This window comes from Salvelinus namaycush, unplaced genomic scaffold, assembly GCF_016432855.1.
Source record: "Salvelinus namaycush isolate Seneca unplaced genomic scaffold, SaNama_1.0 Scaffold2442, whole genome shotgun sequence".
NCBI lineage: Eukaryota > Metazoa > Chordata > Actinopteri > Salmoniformes > Salmonidae > Salvelinus > Salvelinus namaycush.
Window position 1 is genome coordinate 15001 of NW_024059278.1, and position 23196 is coordinate 38196.

The following is a 23196-nucleotide window of genomic DNA, read 5'->3' on the forward strand; positions in this document are numbered from 1 at the left end:
AAAGTATTCAGACCCCTTGACTTTTTCCACATTTTGTTATGTTACAGCCTTATTCTAAAATTGATTAAATCGTTTTTTCCACCCTCATCAATCTACACACAATACCCCATAATGACATCACAACACCCATAATGACAAAGCAAAAACAGGTTTTTAGAACATAAACATACATTAAACATAAAACATAAAACTGAAATATCACATTTACATAAGTATTCAGACCCTTTACTCAGTACTTTGTTGAAGCAACTTTGGCAGCGATTACAGCCTCTAGTCTTCTTGGGTATGACGCTACAAGCTTTGCACACGTGTATTTTGGGAGTTTCTCCCATTCTTCTCTGCAGATCCTCTCAAGCTCTGTCAGGTTGGATGGGGAGTGTTGCTACACAGCTATTTTCAGGTCTCTCAAGAGAAGTTCAATCGGGTTCAAGTTCGGACTCTGGCTGGGCCACTCAAGGACATTCAGAGACTTGTCCTGAAGCCACTCCTGCGTTGTCTTGGCTGTGTGCTTAGGGTAGTTATCCTGTTGGAAGGTGAACCTTCGCCCCCAGTCTGAGGTCCTGAAAGCTCTGGAGAAGGTTTTCATCAAGGATCTCTCTGTACTTTGCTCCATTCATCTTTGCCTCGATCCTGGCTAGTCTCCCAGTCCCTGCCGCTGAAAAACATCCCCAGAGCATGATGCTGCCACCACCATGCTTCACCGTAGGGATTATGCCAGGTTTCTTCCAGACGTGACGCTTGGCATTTAGGCCAAATCTTGGTTTCATCAGACCAGAGAATCTTGTTTCTCATGGTCTGAGAGTCTTTAGGTGCCTTTTGGCAAACTCCAAGCAGGCTGTCTTGTGCCTTTTACTGAGGAGTGGCATCTGCTTGGCCTCTCTACCATAAAGGCCTGATTGGTGGAGTGCTGCAGAGATGGTTGTCCTTCTGGAAGTTCCTCCCATCTCCACAGAGGAACTCTAGAGCTCTGCGAGAGTGACCATCGGATTCTTGGTCACCTCCCTGACCAAGGCCCTTCTCCCCCGATTGCTCAGTTTGGCCAGGTGGCCAGCTCTAGGAAGAGTCTAAACTTCTTCCATTTAAGAATGATGGAGGCCACTGTGTTATTGGGGACCTTCAATGCTGCAGACATTTTTTGGTACCCTTCCCCAGATCTGTGCCTTGACACAATCCTGTCTCAGAGCTCTTCGGACAATTCTTTCGACCTCATGGCTTGGTTTTTGCTCTGACATGCACTGTCAACTGTGGGAACTTTTATAGACAGGTGTGTGCCTTTCCAAATCAGGTCAAATCAATGTCATTTACCACAAGTGGACTCAAATCAAGTTGTGGAAACATCTCAAAGATGATCAATGGAAACAGGATGCTTCAATTCAAGTCTCATAGCAAAGGGTCTGAATACTTATGTAAATAAGGTATTTCTGTTTTTATTTTTTTTATACATGTGCAAACATTTCTAAAACCTGTTTTTGTTTTGTCATTATGGGGTATTGTGTGTAGATTGATGAGGAAAAACATTTATTTAATCCATTTTAGAATAAGGCTGTAACGTAACAAAATGTGGAAAAAGTCAATGAGTCTGAATACTTTCCGAAGGCACTGTCTATATACAGTTGAAGTCGAAAGTTTACATACACTTAGGTTGGAGTTATTACAACTCATTTTTCAACCACTCCGCAAATTTGTTGTCAACAAACTATAGTTTTGGCAAGTTGGTTAGGACATCTACTTTGTGCATGACACAAGTTTACAGACAGAATATTTCACTTATAATTCACTGTATCACAATTCCAGTTGGTCAGAAGTTTACACAGATTAAGTTGACTGGGCCTTTAAATAGCTTGGAACATTCCAGAAAATGATGTCATGGCTTTAGAAGCATCTGATAGGCTAATTGACATAATTTGAGTCAATTGGAGGTGTACCTGTGGATGTATTTCAAGGCCTACCTTCAAACTCAGTGCCTCTTTGCTTGACATCGAGGGAAAATCAAAAGAAATCAGCCAAGACCTCAGAAAAAGAATTGCAGACCTCCACAAGTCTGGTTCATCCTTGGGAGCAATTTCCAAATGCCTGAAGGTACCACATTCATCTGTACAAACAATAGTACGCAAGTATAAACACCATGGGACCACGCAGCCGTCATACCGCTCAGGAAGGAGACGCGTTCTGTCTCCTAGAGATGAACGTACTTTGGTGCGAAAAGTGCAAATCAATCCCAGAACAACAGCAAAGGACTTTGTGAAGATGCTGGAGGAAACAGGTACGACCGTATCTATATCCACATTAAAACAAGTCCTATATTGACATAACCTGAAAGGCCGCTCAGCAAGGAACCGCCATAAAAAAAAGCCAGACTACGGTTTGCAACTGCAGATGGGGACAAAGATCGTACTTTTTGGAGAAATGTCCTCTGTTCTGATGAAACAAAAATAGAACTGTTTGGCCATAATGACCATCGTTATGTTTGGAGGAAAAAGGGGGAGGCTTGCAAGCCGAAGAACACCATCCCAACAGTGAAGCACGGGGGTGGCAGCATCATGTTGTGGGGGTGCTTTGCTGCAGGAGGGACTGGTGTACTTCACAAAATAGATGGCATCATGAGGGAAGAAAATTATGTGGATATATTGAAGCAACATCTCAAGACATCAGTCAGGAAGTTAAAGCTTGGTCGCAAATGGGTCTTCCAAATGGAAGCATACTTCCATTTGGAACAAAGTTGTGGCAACATGGCTTAAGGACAACAAAGTCAAGGTATTGGAGTGGCCATCACAAAGCCCTGACCTCAATCCCATAGAAAATTTGTGGGCAGAACTGAAAAGCGTGTGCGAGCAGGGAGGCCTACAAACCTGACTGAGTTACACCAGCTCTGTCAGGAGGAATGGGCTGCAAATTCACCCAACTTATTGTGGGAAGCTTGTGGAAGGCTACCCAAAACGATTTAAAGGCAATGCTACCAAATACTAATTGAGTGTATGTAAACTTCTGACCCACTGGGAATGTGATGAAAGAAATTAAAGCTGAAATAAATAATTCTCTCTACTATTATTCTGAGATTTCCCATTTTTAAAATAAAGTAACTGACCTAAGACAGGGAATTGTTACTAGGATTAAATGTCAGGAATTTTGAAAAACTGATTTTAAATGTATTTGGCTAAGGTGTATGTAAACTTCCGACTTCAACTGTATATATACAGCAAAGTCCCTGCCCATCTTTCGAAAACATCTGAAACCCCACCACAAAAAAGGCACTTCTCTTTCTCCACTAGCACTGACTTTGCTGATAAATACTTTGTTGAGGGAAAATGTACCTGATACCATTGTGATGTGTTGTTGTCTCACCTAGCTACAGTGTCTTAATATGAATGCACTTATTGTAAGTCACTCTGAATAATAGAGTGCTAAATGACTAAGATGTAAATATACTCCATAACACACACAATCAAAACGTCAGCCTTTTGATGTACACGTCTCCATGACAGGCTACAGGACATTCTGTTATGTACACGTCTCCATTTCAGGCTACAGGACATTCTGTTATGTACACGTCTCCATGACAGGCTACAGGACATTCTGTTATGTACACGTCTCCATTTCAGGCTACAGGACATTCTGTTATGTACACGTCTCCATGACAGGCTACAGGACATTCTGTTATGTACACGTCTCCATTTCAGGCTACAGGACATTCTGTTATGTACACGTCTCCATGACAGGCTACAGGACATTCTGTTATGTACACGTCTCCATGACAGGCTACAGGACATTCTGTTATGTACACGTCTCCATGACAGGCTACAGGACATTCTGTTATGTACACGTCTCCATTTCAGGCTACAGGACATTCTGTTATGTACACGTCTCCATGACAGGCTACAGGACATTCTGTTATGTACACGTCTTCATGACAGACTACAGGACATTCTGTTATGTACACGTCTCCATGACAGGCTACAGGACATTCTGTTATGTACACGTCTCCATTTCAGGCTACAGGACATTCTGTTATGTACACGTCTCCATGACAGGCTACAGGACATTCTGTTATGTACACGTCTCCATGACAGGCTACAGGACATTCTGTTATGTACACGTCTCCATTTCAGGCTACAGGACATTCTGTTATGTACACGTCTCCATGACAGGCTACAGGACATTCTGTTATGTACACGTCTCCATGACAGGCTACAGGACATTCTGTTATGTACACGTCTCCATTTCAGGCTACAGGACATTCTGTTATGTACACGTCTCCATGACAGGCTACAGGACATTCTGTTATGTACACGTCTCCATTTCAGGCTACAGGACATTCTGTTATGTACACGTCTCCATGACAGACTACAGGACATTCTGTTATGTACACGTCTCCATGACAGGCTACAGGACATTCTGTTATGTACAACGACAACAGACTAGATAGAATACACCTCAACAGGATGTGCATCTGTACAGTGTGTTTTACCTGTTTCTCTGTCTGTACAGTGTGTTTTACCTGTTTCTCTGTCTGTACAGTGTGTTTTACCTGTTTCTCTGTCTGTGTCAGTGTGTCCCGTACATGTGAGTCTATAGTGTGTCCAGTACGTGTGAGTCTATAGTGTGTCCAGTACATGTGAGTCTATAGTGTGTCCAGTACATGTGAGTCTATAGCGTGTCCAGTACATGTGAGTCTATAGTGTGTCCAGTACATGTGAGTCTATAGTGTGGCCAGTACATGGGAGTCTATAGTGTGGCCAGTACATGTGAGTCTATAGTGTGTCCAGTACATGTGAGTCTATAGTGTGTCCAGTACATGTGAGTCTATAGTGTGTCCAGTACATAGTGTGTCCAGTACATGAGTCTATAGTATGTACACTACATGTGAGTCTATAGTGTGTCCAGTACATGTGAGTCTATAGTGTGTCCAGTACATGTGAGTCTATAGTGTGTCCAGTACATGGGAGTCTATAGTGTGTCTCGTACATGTGAGTCTATAGTGTGTCCAGTGCGTGTGAGTCTATAGTGTGTCCAGTACATGGGAGTCTATAGTGTGTCCAGTACATGTGAGTCTATAGTGTGTCCAGTGCGTGTGAGTCTATAGTGTGTCCAGTACATGTGAGTCTATAGTGTGTCCAGTGCGTGTGAGTCTATAGTGTGTCCAGTACATGTGAGTCTATAGTGTGTCCAGTACATGGGAGTCTATAGTGTGTCCAGTACATGTGAGTCTATAGTGTGTCCAGTGCGTGTGAGTCTATAGTGTGTCCAGTACATGTGAGTCTATAGTGTGTCCAGTACATGTGAGTCTATAGTGTGTCCAGTACATAGTGTGTCCAGTACATGAGTCTATAATATGTCCACTACATGTGAGTCTATAGTGTGTCCAGTACATGTGAGTCTATAGTGTGTCCAGTACATGGGAGTCTATAGTGTGTCTCGTACATGTGAGTCTATAGTGTGTCCAGTGCGTGTGAGTCTATAGTGTGTCCAGTACATGGGAGTCTATAGTGTGTCCAGTACATGTGAGTCTATAGTGTGTCCAGTGCGTGTGAGTCTATAGTGTGTCCAGTACATGTGAGTCTATAGTGTGTCCAGTGCGTGTGAGTCTATAGTGTGTCCAGTACATGTGAGTCTATAGTGTGTCCAGTGCGTGTGAGTCTATAGTGTGTCCAGTACATGTGAGTCTATAGTGTGTCCAGTACATGTGAGTCTATAGTGTGTCCAGTACATGTGAGTCTATAGTGTGTCCAGTACATGTGAGTCTATGTGTATGACCAGTCTTGCAGAGGGCAGAGAGAGGTGATAGGGAGATATTAAGAGTGTGAATGTGACTTTGAGGCTTGCCGCTGCAGACGACCTTTGCTTTCCTCACAGCACGATACGCTCCACCTGACACTCCATTTACACTCCATGTTCCCTACCACAGATGGCTGCTGAGGGGAGGATGACTCATAATAATGGCTGGAATGGAGTGAATGGAATCAAACCATGTTTTTGATGTCCTCCCCAACTAAGGTGCCACCAGCCGCCTGTGGTGCCTACATAGAACTTCCATTACCTGTCTCACTATCTACCTACTGCTATGACCTTTTCTACAACCTTCTCCTAAAACACAAATTGTCTTCTGTTAGTCACCTGTTACATCTCTCTCCTGCTGGCTCTCTGCACTCTCTGTGTCTCCAGGAGTTCTGTCCCTGCTGACTGGCTGACTGACTGACTCGCAATAACTAATCATGCACAACACATGGGGTTCAGAACACAGCAAACCGGCACTCCCAGACAAGCACCAGATGGAGGACTAAAGGAAACACACTACTCTGACATGTTGGGACATGTCTCCCTTATAAAACAGATTCATCTCAACCTGTAGAATGCATTTTTCAAACTTTGTGTGAGGCCTGATGTAGGCCTGTCTCTAGAAGGCCGACACTGAGTGACCTTTAGTGTCTTTCTGCCCCCAAGACCAGACCAGACCAGACAGATCAAAACCAGGCTCCTGTGTCTGACCCAGAAACCAGAGCCCAGAGGCTCCAGAGACCCCAGGACAGTGGTGCTCAATAACACAGACTTCAAGATGCCATATATACACACAGGCCCTGGCAAAGTCAAGTCAAGATCACAACACACACCCAAAAGAAATCCCCTAATGGAAAATGCTCAATATTAAACACGCATATAGAAAACAGAAGTAACCAACATATAGATACAGGCTTCAACTCAACATTCAGACACAGAAAAAGACACAGAGAGAGAGAAAGAGAGATAGGGAGAGAGGAAGAGGGAGAGACATACCTTGCTTAAAAGAGTTCCCGTTTCACTCCTTGGACTGTAGTGTGATCACTACTGCCCCATCCAGCCTGGTCAAACGTTAACTCAACATTAACACACAATGCTTTATTGAACCTATTCATTGTCTAATCTCCCCGCCCCTACAACAGGCCGAGCCAATAGAGAAACAGGGGGACAGGAGAAGTGAGTGTAACTAAGGGATGTAATAAATTAATATAACATTATTATAGTATAATATAACATGATCGTCACAGAATGGCAACCATGAACAGGACACAGGAACCAAAGTACTGTAGGTTGTAATGTATGTATGAATATTCAGTGCTAAGCCCCTATTAGAGTTCTTACTGTTACTACAAGCTAAAGGCTCATCTCTGTAGAACCATACAACTGGCTACTGGACTCAACACCACGCAGTCAGAACCAGCAGGCAGACTGAACAATCTGTAAGGGTGGAGGTGGGGATTACAAAGGACTGGAAAAGTTTCTCACTCAAAGAGGACTTTAACCTTTGACTTTATATACTGCTTCCTGTCTGAGAATGTCTAGTAGTAAGCTGTTTAGAGGAGCTTAGCTGAGACACAGATATGACTGCTTCTCACACAGACACACACACCTCTGACAGGTCCCCTGTAATAATGAACAGATACAGTGTGCTGATTGGTGGAATAAGGAACTGTATCCCAAATAGTCAGACAGGCCAGGTGATCTGGTCGTATTTACAGTTGCTGACTTGGTGTTGTGCACTTAGCATCACAAGAAGATTCAAAAGGCTCCAGGCTGCATCACCTCCGTGATTGGGAGTCCCACAGGGCGGAGCACAATCGACCCAGCGTCGTCTGGGTTTGGCCGGGGTAGGCCGTCATTGTAAATAAGAATTTGTTCTTAACTGTCTTGCCTAGTTAAATAAAGGTAAAATAAAAAATAAACCAAAAAGTGAAAAACCACTGGTCTAATCTAAAGGTACCATGTGGTTATTTGAGAATTACGCAAATGTATAAGCACAAACCCATGTCTCTGTAGTTCTCTGTCCCTCCGTGAAAGGTTGGTCAGTAATAGTGCTGCCATCCTGCAAACCCTTCAATGATGATGATGATGAGGATGAAGGTATTCATCTCCCTGCTGACTCGTTCAATAGGTGATCCATAATCGATAATTATCTACTTTGATCAATCAGTGTTGAAGTACTGAAACAAGATTAGGATATCAACCTAATCTACCTTGCCTCTGAGATAAGGAACGCAAATACACACGCATGCACACATACACATACACCAGGGGAATAGCCAGAAATTAGTTTGTGGGTAGGCCTGCATTTTTTTGTTTTTGCTCAATCTAATTGGGTGGACCTGGCAGGGCCTGTCTCCCCAGTGGATGGGCCTGTGTCCACCCCAGCCCACCCATGCCTATGCCCCTGACACACACACAGACAGACAAACACAATTTAATCAGGCTTCTATCTAACCACTTCCTGGTTCTTGACTCCTCCTCCAGGATGTTACCTTGACAACTCACTCACTTCACACAATCTGAGATGCCACTGTACAAGACTTGTCTGTGTGTCCAGTTTCCCTTCATCAATTGAAGGAGTGTTTCTAAAGGCAGCCCTCTCCAGGCAGTCATTAATCCAGACATGGCTCTCTCATTCCCCGCTGGCTTCAATCTCGTAACAGACTTAACTGGACCCAAACACACTCTGGCTGAAGGTAGCCTAATTATCCCTCTCTCACACACGCTACTGCCCTGGCCCCAATCCTAGGTCTCTAGGGGGTCAGTGCCAATCATGCTGGTGGGAGCACGCACGCACGCACGCACGCACGCACGCACGCACGCACGCACGCACGCACGCACGCACGCACGCACGCACGCTCGCACGCACGCACGCACGCACGCACGCACGCACGCACGCACGCACGCACGCACGCACGCACGCACGCACGCACGCACGCACGCACGCACGCACGCACGCACACACACACACACACACACACACACTGGAGTTACCTCTGAGGGGAGGATAACTGCTCTGTGTCACCTATTGAGTCATGTTCCAATAGCATGTTTGTGTGTGTGATGTTATTGGAGTCTAGCTAGACAAATACAACAAGTGAACATTATGACATTTGAAAGGAAATATGGATTTTATTCCACTGCTAAACAAAACCAACGGTAAATATCCACACACAGCAGAACATACACAAGATGAGCAGTGCAGATTGTCAGTTATCTCAATCGGACAGATAGGACTATGTACAAAACCATGGACATACAAACACCTTGTTATCAGGCTTCAAATTGTCCGGGTAACCTAGGTAAAGCACTTGGGAGAGAGAACGAGGGATGATAGAGAGAGAGAGAGAAGTGAGTCTCAGTGAGGGATGAAAAAAGGACAGGAATTAACATCTCTCTCATGACCCTAAAAGGATTAGAGATCACTAATTATCTCGCACCTCTCTCTCTTTTCCTATTTCAATCTTTCTGTCGGCTGAGATTGTCAGAACACTGCATGTCCATTGGTTGATTCTCCAGACCGTCACAGAGGCTGGCGAATGGGGTGACAGTTTTGAGGGGTGAGTCTAATGTAGACTGCAGTAGGGGTGGGGTTGTGTGTGTGTCCTGGGTCTTAGAGCACTGAAAGGTCATGGCAGGATTTGGACTTCAGACGGAATGCGACGTTGGCATTGTTCTTGGCCACCATCTTGTCCAGGAAGCGTTTGGCCTTCTTGGGTATGCTGTCGCGGCGTGTGTGTGAGTGTGTGTGTCTGCGGCGGTCGTTGTTCTCCTTGGTGTCTCTGCGTAGTCGTAGCTGCTGTACAATGCCATGGAAGGCTGGCCAGACGTTGTGTTGCATTGCTGCTGACGTCTCGATGAACTTACAGTCAAACACTGCAGCACACGCACGGCCCTCTGGAGAGAATAACAGTCACAGTCAGATCGCTGCTGAGAAACTCATAAACACACTATCATCCACAGCCTTCAGTAACATACAGTTGAAGTCGGAAGTTTTTCACAATTCCTGACATTTAATCCTAGTAAAAAAAATCCCTGTCTTAGGTCAGTTAGGATCACCACTTTATTTTAAGAATGTGAAATGTCAGAATAATAGTAGAGAGAATGATTGATTTCAGCTTTAATTTCTTTCATCACATTCCCAGTGGGTCAGAAGTTTACATACACTCAATTAGTATTTGGTAACATTGCCTTTAAATTGTTTAACTTGGGTCAAACGTTTTGAGTAGCCTTCCACAAGCTTCCCACAATAAGTTGGGTGAATTTGTGGCCCATTCCTCCTGACAGAGCTGGTCAAGTTTGTAGGCCTCCTTGCTCGCACACGCTTTTTCAGTTCTGCCCACAAATTTTCTATAGGATTGAGGTCAGAGCTTTGAGATGGCCACTCCAATACCTTGACTTTGTTGTCCTTAAGCCATTTTGCCACATCTTTGGAAGTATGCTTGGGGTCATTGTCCATTTGGAAGACCCATTTGTGACCAAGCTTTAACTTCCTGACTGATGTCTGGAATTGTTGCTGCAATATATCCACATAATTTTCCTCCCTCATGATGCCATCTATTTTGTGAAGTGCACCAGTCCCTCCTGCAGCAAAGCACCCCCACAACATGATGCTGCCACCCCCGTGCTTCACTGTTGGGATGGTGTTCTTCGGTGTGCTAGCCTCCCCCTTTTTCCTGCAGACATAACGATGGTCATTATGGCCAAATAGTTATATTTTTGTTTCATCAGACCAGAGGACATTTCTCCAAAAAGTACGATCTTTGTACCCATGTGCAGTTGCAAACCGTAGTCTGGCTTTTTATGGGGGTTTTGGAACAGTGGCTTCTTCCTTGCTGAGCAGCCTTTCACGTTATGTTGATATAGGACTTGTTTTACTGTGGATATAGAAACTTTTGTACCTGTTTCCTCCAGCATCTTCACAAGGTCCTTTGCTGTTGTTCTAGGATTGAGTTGCACTTTTCGCACCCAAGTACGTTCATCTCTAGGATATCCTTTTTGAGCAGTATGACGCTGCGTGGGCCCATGGTGTTTATACTTGCGTACTATTGTTTGTACAGATGAACATGGTACCTTCAGGCGTTTGGAAATTGCTCCCAAGGATGAACCAGACTTGTGGAGGTCTACAATTTTCTTGGTCTTGGCTGATTTCTTTTGATTTTCGCATGATGTCAAACAAAGGGGCACTGAGTTTGAAGGTAGGCCTTGAAATACATCCACAGGTACACCTCCAATTGACTCAAATGATGTCAATTAGCCTATCAGAAGCTTCTAAAGCCATGACATAATTTTCTGGAATGTTCCAAGTTGTTTAAGTTGACTGTGCCTTTAATGTATGTCAATTTCTGACCCACTGAAATTGTGATACAGTGAATTATAAGTGAAATAATCTGTCTGTAAACAATTGTTGGAAAAATTACTTGTGTCATGCACGAAGTAGATGTCCTAACTGACTTGCCAAAACTATAGTTTGTTAACAAGAAATTTGTGGAGTCGTTGAAAAACAAGTTTTAATGACTCCAACCTAAGTGTATGTAAACTTCTGACTTCAACTGTATACACATGTCCACGCACGCACGCACGCACGCACGCACGCACGCACGCACGCACGCACGCACGCACGCACGCACACACACACACACACACAAACACACACACACACACACACACACACACACACACACACACCAAACCTGTGCCTCTAATCTCACCGGTAACTGACACCTCTCTGCGGCGGACCAAGTCACACTTGTTTCCCACCAGGATGATTGGCGTGTGGTGGGCAGGGCGGTGTTGGCGGAGGGATATACGTAGCTCTGAGGCTTGCAGGAAGGAGGACCGGTCAGTTATAGAGTAGACCAGCAGGTACGCATCGCCTGTCTGTATACACTGGTCCTGAGACGACCCTCCCTCATCCTGAAGGGAACACAAATAGAGACTACGTTAGAGCTGTGATATGTAAACAAACTGTTAGAGTATGGCAAAAACACACACACAGCAAGACAGAGTTGAGACTAAGCCTACAGACTAGAGTTTCATCAAGTAACCATTAGAAGTTTCTCTTTTACTTCTGAGTCCCAGTTGTCCACTAGAGTGACTGTGGCTTTCTCTCCATCCACTGTGATGGTCTGCTCACACACCTCATCTGAAGAACAAACCAATCACTGTGTTAAGAACCACATTTACAACCAACATTTAGATTCATACAAATAGAATTGTTCAGGCATCTTACTTTTATATTGATGTAAGATGGATGCGTAAAAAGGAGCCCAAGTGGATGTTTCCCTATGTGCCCATTACGCACAAAAGCATTAAATACATCCATCACAAAGTCATAATATTGGCCTACGCTATAAAACATATTTTCCTTATTATCAAGCGCATTGTAATTCATTCACCTCCATAGAGCTCGCACTCGTCACTGTCCATGCTGTCTGCCGCTCCAGCGAAGATGCTGGCAATCGCGGATTTACCGACCCCCCTGGCGCCCAGCAGCACCACGCGAAACGGTCTCGAGCTGCCGCCGGTATTCCCGGTAGACCCAGTGGAGATGACGGAGTCTGTGGAGTCTAAAGAGGCCCAGCTGTCGCGGCTCCCATCCGATTCCCCGGCGGAGTTCGTACAGGATTTGGAGCGGGACATGCACGCTGGAGACGCGAGGCTATCTGATAGGTGGCTCCCGGTATCACTGATGCTCCACCGGTGGAGTTGGTGCTGCAGCCGCAGACTGTGTCGTCGCATGCTCAACAGCATGATGATAAGATAATAAAATAAATCAAACTAATAAAACTCGCCCTTTAAAATAAAGGTGCGCTGAAAAAACACCCCTGGACTATAAAAAAAAATATGAAACAGATGAGAATCTCCAAAGTATTCTCAGAAAGTAAAATATATCCTACAAGTCCATAATTGAGTGAAATGGATTGAGACTGGATACAACCGAATGTCCAAACTCAGGAATAAGAGTTCATCAAGAGCTACGAGCAAACGTCAGAAGTTGTCCCACATCAGTGGAAGTCACGCATCAGTGCAAGTATACAGTTAAATCCTCGAGATGGGAAAGAAAGAGGCTGTTTGGTTGTTGAGGTCTCTGAACACTGTGAGCGCGTCTAATCCCGTAAATCGGTCTCTCTCTCTAATGTTATAATGGGATTTCTTCTGCGGCGAGATTTATATAAAGAAGGGCTCAGCGCGAGATAGGGTTTCCTTGACGTCAAGTCTGTGTCTCCTCCCTCACCCTTGTGCGTTCTCACGGCTCGGGACCAGTGGTGTTGAGGGGGTCTGGCCCTCCCACCCAGAGGCAGCAGTGGATAAGTGGAGATGTGTGTTTCCACATGTGTAGGCTACTGTATCCCTGCCAATGTTTCTGATACTGTTGAGGCTGAGCAGGGACATATCATAACAGCCTGGTTTCATAGACTAGACATAACAACGTAATTCCGGGATACCAAATTAGTATAGCAGTAGTATGATACAGTGGGGCAAAAAAGTATTTAGTCAGCCACCAATTGTGCAAGTTCTCCCACTTAAAAAGATGAGAGAGGCCTGTAATTTTCATCATAGGTACACTTCAACTATGACAGACAAAATGAGAAAAAAAAATCCAGAAAATCACATTGTAGGATTTTTTATGAATTTATTTGCAAATTATGGTGGAAAATAAGTATTTGCTCACCTACAAACAAGCAAGATTTCTGGCTCTCACAGACCTGTAACTTCTTCTTTAAGAGGCTCCTCTGTCCTCCACTCGTTACCTGTATTAATGGCACCTGTTTGAACTTGTTATCAGTATAAAAGACACCTGTCCACAACCTCAAACAGTCACACTCCAAACTCCACTATGGCCAAGACCAAAGAGCTGTCAAAGGACACCAGAAACAAAATTGTAGACCTGCACCAGGCTGGGAAGACTGAATCTGCAATAGGTAAGCAGCTTGGTTTGAAGAAATCAACTGTGGGAGCAATTATTAGGAAATGGAAGACATACAAGACCACTGATAATCTCCCTCGATCTGGGGCTCCACGCAAGATCTCACCCCGTGGGGTCAAAATGATCACAAGAACGGTGAGCAAAAATCCCAGAACCACACGGGGGGACCTAGTGAATGACCTGCAGAGAGCTGGGACCAAAGTAACAAAGCCTACCATCAGTAACACACTATGCCGCCAGGGACTCAAATCCTGCAGTGCCAGACGTGTCCCCCTGCTTAAGCCAGTATATGTCCAGGCCCGTCTGAAGTTTGCTAGAGAGCATTTGGATGATCCAGAAGAAGATTGGGAGAATGTCATATGGTCAGAAGAAACCAAAATATAACTTTTTGGTAAAAACTCAACTCGTCGTGTTTGGAGGACAAAGAATGCTGAGTTGCATCCAAAGAACACCATACCTACTGTGAAGCATGGGGGTGGAAACATCATGCTTTGGGGCTGTTTTTCTGCAAAGGGACCAGGACGACTGATCCGTGTAAAGGAAAGAATGAATGGGGCCATGTATCGTGAGATTTTGAGTGAAAACCTCCTTCCATCAGCAAGGGCATTGAAGATGAAACGTGGCTGGGTCTTTCAGCATGACAATGATCCCAAACACACCGCCCGGGCAACGAAGGAGTGGCTTCGTAAGAAGCATTTCAAGGTCCTGGAGTGGCCCCCTCAGATGTGTCCTGTTTTAAAAATAGGAATAATAAAAAAGATATGTTGTTGTTGTTTCTCTGTAATACTACTAGCCACATAGCAATTTTATGAAGTTGGCTTTAGCTAGCCTCAACTAACTACCAAGAGCCATTTCAGGCTATCAAGTTAGAGTAGCTACAGTGCATTTGGAAAGTATTCAGACCCCTTGACTTTTTCCACATTTTATTACGTTACAGCCTTATTATAAAATTGATTACATTGTTTTCCCCCTCACCAATCTACACACAATGCCCCATAATGACAAAGCAAAAACAGGTTTATAGAAATGTTTGCAATTGTATAAAATAAAATAAAACGGAAACGTTCCATTTACGTAAGTATTCAGACCCTTTACTCAGTACTTTGCTGAAGCACGTTTGGCAGCGATTACAGCCTCAAGTCTTCTTGGGTATGACGCTACAAGCTTGGCACACCTGTATTTGGGAAGTTTCTCACATTCTTCTCTGCAGATCCTCTCAAAATCTGTCAGGTTAGATGGGGAGTGTCGCTGCGCAGCTATTTTCAGGTCTCTCCAGAGATGTTCAATTGGGTTCAAGTCCGGGCTCTGGCTGGGCCACTCAAGAACATTCAGAGACTTGTCCCGAAGCCACTCATGTGTTTTCTTGGCTGTGTGCTTAGGGTTGTTGTCCTGTTGGAAGGTGAACCTTCGCCCCAGTCTGAGGTCCTGAGCGCTCTGCAGCAGGTTTTGCCAAGGATCTCTCTGTACTTTGCTCCGTTCATCTTTCCCTCGAACCTGACTAGAGTCCCTGCCGCTGAAAACATCCCCACAGCATGATGCTGCCACCACAATGCTTGACTGTAGGGATGGTGCCAGGTTTCCTCCAGACGTGACGCTTGGCATTCCGGCCAAAGAGTTCAATCTTGGTTTCGTCAGACCAGAGAATCTTGTTTCTCATGGTCTGAGAATCTCTAGGTGCCTTTTGGCAAACTCCAAGCAGGCTGTCTTGTGCCTTTACTGAGGCTTCCATCTGGCCACTCTACCATAAAGGCCTGAGAGATGGTTGTCCCTCTGGAAGGTTCTCCCATCTCCACAGAGGAACTCTGGAGCTCTGTTAGAGTGACTTTCGGGTTCTTGGTCACCTCCCTGACCAAGGCCATTCTCCCCCGATTGTTCAGTTTGGCCGGGTGGCCAGCTCTAGGAAGAATCCAAACTTCTTCCATTTAAGAATGATGGAGGCCACTGTGTTCTTGGGGACCTTCAATGCTGTCTAGGAGCTCTACGAACAAACCCTTCGACCTCTTGACTTGGTTTTTGATCTGACATGCACTGTCAACTGTGGGACCAGAAAAGGCACAGGTGTGTGCATTTCCAAATCATGTACAATCAATTGAATTTACCACAGGTGGACTCAAGTCAAGTTGTAGAAACATCTCAAGGATGATCAATGGAAACAGGATGCACCTGAGCTCAATTTTGAGACTCATAGCAAAATGTCTGAATACTTCTGTAAATAAGGTATTTCTGTTTTTCATTTTGAATAAAGTTGCAAAAATGTCTAAAAAACTGTTTTCATTTGTCATTATGGGGTATTGTGTGTAGACTGATGAGGTAAAAACATTATTTAATCCACTTTAGAATAAGGCTGAAATGTAACAAAATGTGGAAAAAGTCAAGGGGTCTGAACACTTTCCGAATGCACTGTAGCTTGTCTAACTAACAAGCCTGCTGGCAAGGTTGGTAGACTTTAGAAAAGAAAGACATTACTAAACGTAGTGAATAGTACTCACATTCCTTTGAATCTTTTACCCAGATTTTAGCAGAGAATAATTTGTTTCTTTAGTGCCCCCCCCATCCCCAGGTACTTTGTGCCCCCTGCCTCTAGATGAGGTATATAGGGCATCAGAATGCATTTACGATATCATTATCACATTTCCTCTTGAAGCAGGTCTATGTCTCCATTAACCTCTGACTGGTAAAGAAGCTGAATGAACAGATAGATTTAGAGGTCGCCTTAATGCAGTAGGCTTACGGAAGACCTCGATTAATACCGCCAATGAGATGGAACACTGGGCCAGGAGTTACACCACAAGTCACACTGGGCCAGGAGTAATACCATGAGTCACACTGGGCCAGGAGTTACACCACAAGTCACACTGGGCCAGGAGTAAAACCATGAGTCACACTGGGCCAGGAGTTACATCACGAGTCACACAGTCCTCTGATGTCCTCACTAGAGGTCGACCGATTAATCGGAATGGCCGATTTCAAGTTTTCATAACAATCGGAAATCGGTATTTTTGAGCGCCGATTTGCCGATTTTTTTTTCCTTTTTTTTTTACACCTTTATTTAATCTTTATTTAACTAGGCAAGTCAGTTAAGAACACATTCTTATTTTCAATGACGTCCTAGGAACGTTAGAACGACAGATTTTTAACCTTGTCGGCTCGGGTGATCCAATCTTGCATTGATTACATTGCACTCCACGAGGAGCCTGCCTGTTAGCGAATGCAGTAAGCTAAGGTAAGTTGCTAGCTAGCATTAAACTTATCTTATAAAAAACAATCAATCAATGACTGTCATTGCTCCAATGTGTACTTAACCACAAAACATCAATGCCTTTCTTAAAATCAATACACAAGTATATATTTTTAAACCTGCATATTTAGCTAAAAGAAATCCAGGTTAGCAGGCAATATTAACCAGGTGAAATTGTGTCATTTCTCTTGCGTTCATTGCACGCAGAGTCAGGGTATATGCAACAGTTTGGGCCGCCTGGCTCTTTGCGAACTAATTTGCCAGAACTTTACGTAATTATGACAACATTGAAGGTTGTGCAATGTAACAGGAATATTTAGACTCATGGATGCCACCCGTTAGATAAAATACGTAATGGAATAAAAGTTTTGTTTTCGAGGTGATAGTTTCCGGATTAGTCAAAGGTATATGGTTTAGAGAGAAATAGTCGACGCGTTATAATTCCTGTAATAACTTGCGGCTGAATTTGAAAGGGGTTCCTTCGTTATTTTACCGTTCATGTCTTCCATAGAGAATGTCTTGATCTACTTCAAATAAGGTCTGTGTTTCGTGCAGGCTTAAACCGCCTCGACGTTTTGATACCCGTGTAAATCTCACTAGGATAAGGTAACATATTTTCATAAATCCACTCTACAATTTTTTTTATCTTCGCTTCTATTTAGCCAATATTGATCAGAGTTACCTTGTCCTATGGATAGCTACACAGTTATAAAATTGGCACGGTGATGTAAGCCTACACGAAACACAGACCTTATTTTAAGTGAATCTAAAAAATATCCTATGGAATAAATGAAGGAACCGCTTTTCAGATTTTGCTAGGTGTCATGGGAATTATGACTCACACTTTGGTTGTTAATTCTTACCATGCCCATTATTAAAATAGGATTTCCTGCATATAGAAATTAAAGTTTTTGTTTTCAACATTCATCACAGGTAACTTAAACTCTATTTTTATTCAAACAGTTGAGAGTATTTGTCTCCTAAGCAGACTCTTCAGTATCATTGTCACTTCAGAGCTGTGTGCGTGTGTGTATTTATGTATTATATTAAGTAAAAATAAAAGTGTTCATTGTTCATTCAGTATTGTTGCAATTGTCATTATTACAAAAATGTGTGTGTGTGTATGATATATATATATTTTTTTTTTTTTCCAATTTTTTTTTTTCCAATCAGTCAGAGCAGCCAGTCCAGTCAGAGTCAGAGCAGCCGGTCCAGTCAGAGTCAGAGCAGCCGGTCCAGTCAGAGTCAGAGCAGCCAGTCCAGTCAGAGTCAGAGCAGCCAGTCCAATCAGAGTCAGAGCAGCCAGTTCAGTCAGAGTCAGAGCAGCCAGTCCAGTCAGAGTCAGAGCAGCCAGTCCAATCAGAGTCAGAGCAGCCAGTCCAATCAGAGTCAGAGCAGCCGGTCCAGTCAGAGCAGCCAGTCCAGTCAGAGTCAGAGCAGCCGGTCCAGTCAGTCAGAGTCAGAGCAGCCAGTCCAGTCAGAGCAGCCGGTCCAGTCAGAGTCAGAGCAGCCGGTCCAGTCAGAGTCAGAACAGCCAGTCCAGTCCCAAACATGCCCTTTTATCTTCTGCTGCTAATGCTTGTTGTTTGCTATTAATATATTTTTGATGAATAGACACGACAGTAAAACGGTGAGTCTGTGGGCCCTGGATTAAAGCCTAGTGAATGGATGTGCACTAATACACTATTGCAGTGACCTATAAGGTTAATACCACATCTCTATTCATACCTTTAACAATAAGCCTGGACTCACACACAGTCTACTTGTCTGTGAGTATGTGTGTGTGTGTGTCCTTGTGCGTGCGTGTTAGACACACAGGAGCGTTTCTAACATCTTTCCATTAGTGTGTGTCATGTCCTCAACAAAGATCACTGTCTGGATAGAGAGTGACTGTTTGAGTCTTTTGTCTGCTGGACATGTGAAAAACAACATGGTCTATAGAACCCACAATGCACTGTGTCTGAGGCGAGATGCGTCTCACGGCACCATGACGTGCTCTAAGCGGGAGTGCAAGGCTGAATGCGATCATGAGTTATATAGAGATGGTTGCTATGGTGATGCCATTTTGCAAAGAACTCTAGGTAGTACTTTAACTGTCTCTTCTCTCTGTATGGACGCAGATGTAGAGGAAGTGGTTTGGGAAACTGCGTTCGTATGATGAGTCATCTTGCCTGTGCCATGAAGACTAGAATCTCATGCATATACCGATACGGACAGCCTGAGACTGTCCTACATAACATACAACTGACTACACACACACACCAAAGGACACACAATTCAAATGTGCAGACCTCTAGCAGCAGGAGATAAGAGGCTCTCCATCTCTACCAGTAGTAACTACAGTACTGAGGCTCCATCTCTACCAGTAGTAACTACAGTACTGAGGCTCTCCATCTCTACCAGTAGTAACTACAGTACTGAGGCTCTCCATCTCTACCAGTAGTAACTACAGTACTGAGGCTCCATCTCTACCAGTAGTAATAGTACTGAGGCTCTCCATCTCTACCAGTAGTAACTACAGTACTGAGGCTCCATCTCTACCAGTAGTAACTACAGTACTGAGGCTCTCCATCTCTACCAGTAGTAACTACAGTACTGAGGCTCTCCATCTCTACCAGTAGTAACTACAGTACTGAGGCTCCATCTCTACCAGTAGTAACTACAGCACTGAGGCTCTCCATCTCTACCAGTAGTAACTACAGTACTGAGGCTCTCCATCTCTACCAGTAGTAACTACAGTACTGAGGCTCTCCATCTATACCAGTAGTAACTACAGCACTGAGTCTCTCCATCTCTACCAGTAGTAATAGTACTGAGGCTCTCCATCTCTACCAGTAGTAACTACAGTACTGAGGCTCCATCTCTACCAGTAGTAACTACAGTACTGAGGCTCTCCATCTCTACCAGTAGTAACTACAGTACTGAGGCTCCATCTCTACCAGTAGTAACTACAGTACTGAGGCTCTCCATCTCTACCAGTAGTAACTACAGTACTGAGGCTCCATCTCTACCAGTAGTAACTACAGTACTGAGGCTCTCCATCTCTACCAGTAGTAACTACAGTACTGAGGTTCTCCATCTATACCAGTAGTAACTACAGTACTGAGGCTCTCCATCTCTACCAGTAGTAACTACAGTACTGAGGCTCCATCTCTACCAGTAGTAACTACAGTACTGAGGCTCTCCATCTCTACCAGTAGTAACTACAGTACTGAGGCTCCATCTCTACCAGTAGTAACTACAGTACTGAGGCTCTCCATCTCTACCAGTAGAAACTACAGCACTGAGGCTCTCCATCTCTACCAGTAGTAACTACAGTACTGAGGCTCCATCTCTACCAGTAGTAACTACAGTACTGAGGCTCTCCATCTCTACCAGTAGTAACTACAGTACTGAGGTTCTCCATCTCTACCAGTAGTAACTACAGTACTGAGTCTCTCCATCTCTACCAGTAGTAACTACAGTACTGAGGCTCTCCATCTCTACCAGTAGTAACTACAGTACTGAGGCTCTCCATCTCTACCAGTAGTAACTACAGTACTGAGTCTCTCCATCTCTACCAGTAGTAACAACAGCACTGAGGCTCTCCATCTCTACCAGTAGTAACAACAGTACTGAGTCTCTCCATCTCTACCAGTAGTAACTACAGTACTGAGGCTCTCCATCTCTACCAGTAGTAACTACAGTACTGAGAATCTCCATCTCTACCAGTAGTAACTACAGTACTGAGGCTCTCCATCTCTACCAGTAGTAACTACAGCACTGAGGCTCTCCATCTCTACCAGTAGTAACTACAGTACTGAGGCTCTCCATCTCTACCAGTAGTAACTACAGTACTGAGGCTCTCCATCTCTACCAGTAGTAACTACAGTACTGAGGCTCCATCTCTACCATCTCTACCAGTAGTACAGTACTGAGGCTCCATCTCTACCAGTAGTAACTACAGTACTGAGGCTCTCCATCTCTACCAGTAGTAACTACAGTACTGAGGCTCTCCATCTCTACCAGTAGTAACTACAGTACTGAGGCTCTCCATCTCTACCAGTAGTAACTACAGTACTGAGGCTCCATCTCTACCAGTTGTAACAGTACTGAGGCTCTCCATCTCTACCAGTTGTAACAGTACTGAGGCTCTCCATCTCTACCAGTAGTAACTACAGTACTGAGGCTCTCCATCTCTACCAGTAGTAACTACAGCACTGAGTCTCTCCATCTCTACCAGTAGTAATAGTACTGAGGCTCTCCATCTCTACCAGTAGTAATAGTACTGAGGCTCTCCATCTCTACCAGTAGTAACTACAGTACTGAGGCTCTCCATCTATACCAGTAGTAACTACAGCACTGAGTCTCTCCATCTCTACCAGTAGTAATAGTACTGAGGCTCTCCATCTCTACCAGTAGTAACTACAGTACTGAGGCTCTCCATCTCTACCAGTAGTAACTACAGTACTGAGGCTCTCCATCTCTACCAGTAGTAACTACAGTACTGAGGCTCTCCATCTCTACCAGTTGTAACAGTACTGAGGCTCTCCATCTCTACCAGTAGTAACTACAGTACTGAGGCTCTCCATCTATACCAGTAGTAACTACAGCACTGAGTCTCTCCATCTCTACCAGTAGTAATAGTACTGAGGCTCTCCATCTCTACCAGTAGTAACTACAGTACTGAGGCTCTCCATCTCTACCAGTAGTAACTACAGTACTGAGGCTCTCCATCTCTACCAGTAGTAACTACAGTACTGAGGCTCTCCATCTCTACCAGTAGTAACTACAGTACTGAGGCTCTCCATCTCTACCAGTAGTAACTACAGCACTGAGGCTCTCCATCTCTACCAGTAGTAACTACAGTACTGAGGCTCCATCTCTACCAGTAGTATCTAAAGTACTGAGGCTCTCCATCTCTACCAGTAGTAACTACAGTACTGAGGCTCCATCTCTACCAGTAGTAACTACAGTACTGAGGCTCTCCATCTCTACCAGTAGTAACTACAGTACTGAGGCTCTCCATCTATACCAGTAGTAACTACAGCACTGAGTCTCTCTATCTCTACCAGTAGTAACTACAGTACTGAGGCTCTCCATCTCTACCAGTTGTAACAGTACTGAGGCTCTCCATCTCTACCAGTAGTAACTACAGTACTGAGGCTCTCCATCTCTACCAGTAGTAACTACAGTACTGAGGCTCTCCATCTCTACCAGTAGTAACTACAGTACTGAGGCTCCATCTCTACCAGTTGTAACAGTACTGAGGCTCTCCATCTCTACCAGTAGTAACTACAGTACTGAGGCTCTCCATCTCTACCAGTAGTAACTACAGCACTGAGGCTCTCCATCTCTACCAGTAGTAACTACAGTACTGAGGCTCCATCTCTACCAGTAGTAACTACAGTACTGAGGCTCTCCATCTCTACCAGTAGTAACCACAGTACTGAGGCTCCATCTCTACCAGTAGTAACTACAGTACTGAGGCTCTCCATCTCTACCAGTAGTAACTACAGTACTGAGGCTCTCCATCTATACCAGTAGTAACTACAGCACTGAGTCTCTCCATCTCTACCAGTAGTAATAGTACTGAGGCTCTCCATCTCTACCAGTAGTAACTACAGTACTGAGGCTCTCCATCTCTACCAGTAGTAACTACAGTACTGAGGCTCTCCATCTATACCAGTAGTAACTACAGCACTGAGTCTCTCCATCTCTACCAGTAGTAATAGTACTGAGGCTCTCCATCTCTACCAGTAGTAACTACAGTACTGAGGCTCTCCATCTCTACCAGTAGTAACTACAGTACTGAGGCTCTCCATCTCTACCAGTAGTAACTACAGTACTGAGGCTCCATCTCTACCAGTAGTAACTACAGTACTGAGGCTCCATCTCTACCAGTAGTAACTACAGTACTGAGGCTCTCCATCTCTACCAGTAGTAACTACAGTACTGAGGCTCTCCATCTCTACCAGTAGTAACTACAGTACTGAGGCTCCATCTCTACCAGTTGTAACAGTACTGAGGCTCCATCTCTACCAGTTGTAACAGTACTGAGGCTCTCCATCTCTACCAGTAGTAACTACAGTACTGAGGCTCTCCATCTCTACCAGTAGTAACTACAGCACTGAGTCTCTCCATCTCTACCAGTAGTAATAGTACTGAGGCTCTCCATCTCTACCAGTAGTAATAGTACTGAGGCTCCTCCATCTCTACCAGTAGTAACTACAGTACTGAGGCTCTCATCTATACCAGTAGTAACTACAGCACT

General features: G+C 44.3%; 2 protein-coding genes across 2 annotated transcripts in view; both read right to left on the reverse strand.

Annotated features, from left to right (window-relative positions):
• Window positions 1–6844, reverse strand: part of LOC120038952 (cadherin-17-like) — a 17599-nt gene extending 10755 nt beyond the window's left edge. Inside the window, exon 1 of the mRNA XM_038984493.1 lies at window positions 6769–6844. The gene's annotated coding sequence lies outside the window, so the exon portion shown is untranslated. The remainder of the gene's footprint in view (window positions 1–6768) is intronic.
• Window positions 6845–8892: 2048 nt separating this feature from the next.
• LOC120038951 (GTP-binding protein GEM-like) lies at window positions 8893–12904 on the reverse strand. Its single transcript, XM_038984492.1, has 4 exons — window positions 12174–12904; window positions 11844–11920; window positions 11487–11691; window positions 8893–9672 (listed from the first exon to the last, which is right to left on the reverse strand). Exons 1-4 carry the CDS (start codon window positions 12526–12528, stop codon window positions 9389–9391), a joined length of 921 nt encoding a protein of 306 aa, XP_038840420.1. The 5' UTR covers window positions 12529–12904; the 3' UTR covers window positions 8893–9388.
• Window positions 12905–23196: the final 10292 nt, after the last annotated feature.

Bases quoted from the DNA above. Each gene is read 5' to 3' on its own strand.
- LOC120038951 (XM_038984492.1), bottom strand. From the start codon at position 12,528: ATGCTGTTGAGCATGCGACGACACAGTCTGCGGCTGCAGCACCAACTC. The intron at 11,921-12,173 runs GTGAATGAATTA...TTTGTTCTTCAG, and splicing joins CGAGTGCGAGCTCTATGGAG to ATGAGGTGTGTGAGCAGACC. The intron at 9,673-11,486 runs GTGAGATTAGAG...TATTCTCTCCAG, and splicing joins CAGAGAGGTGTCAGTTACCG to AGGGCCGTGCGTGTGCTGCA.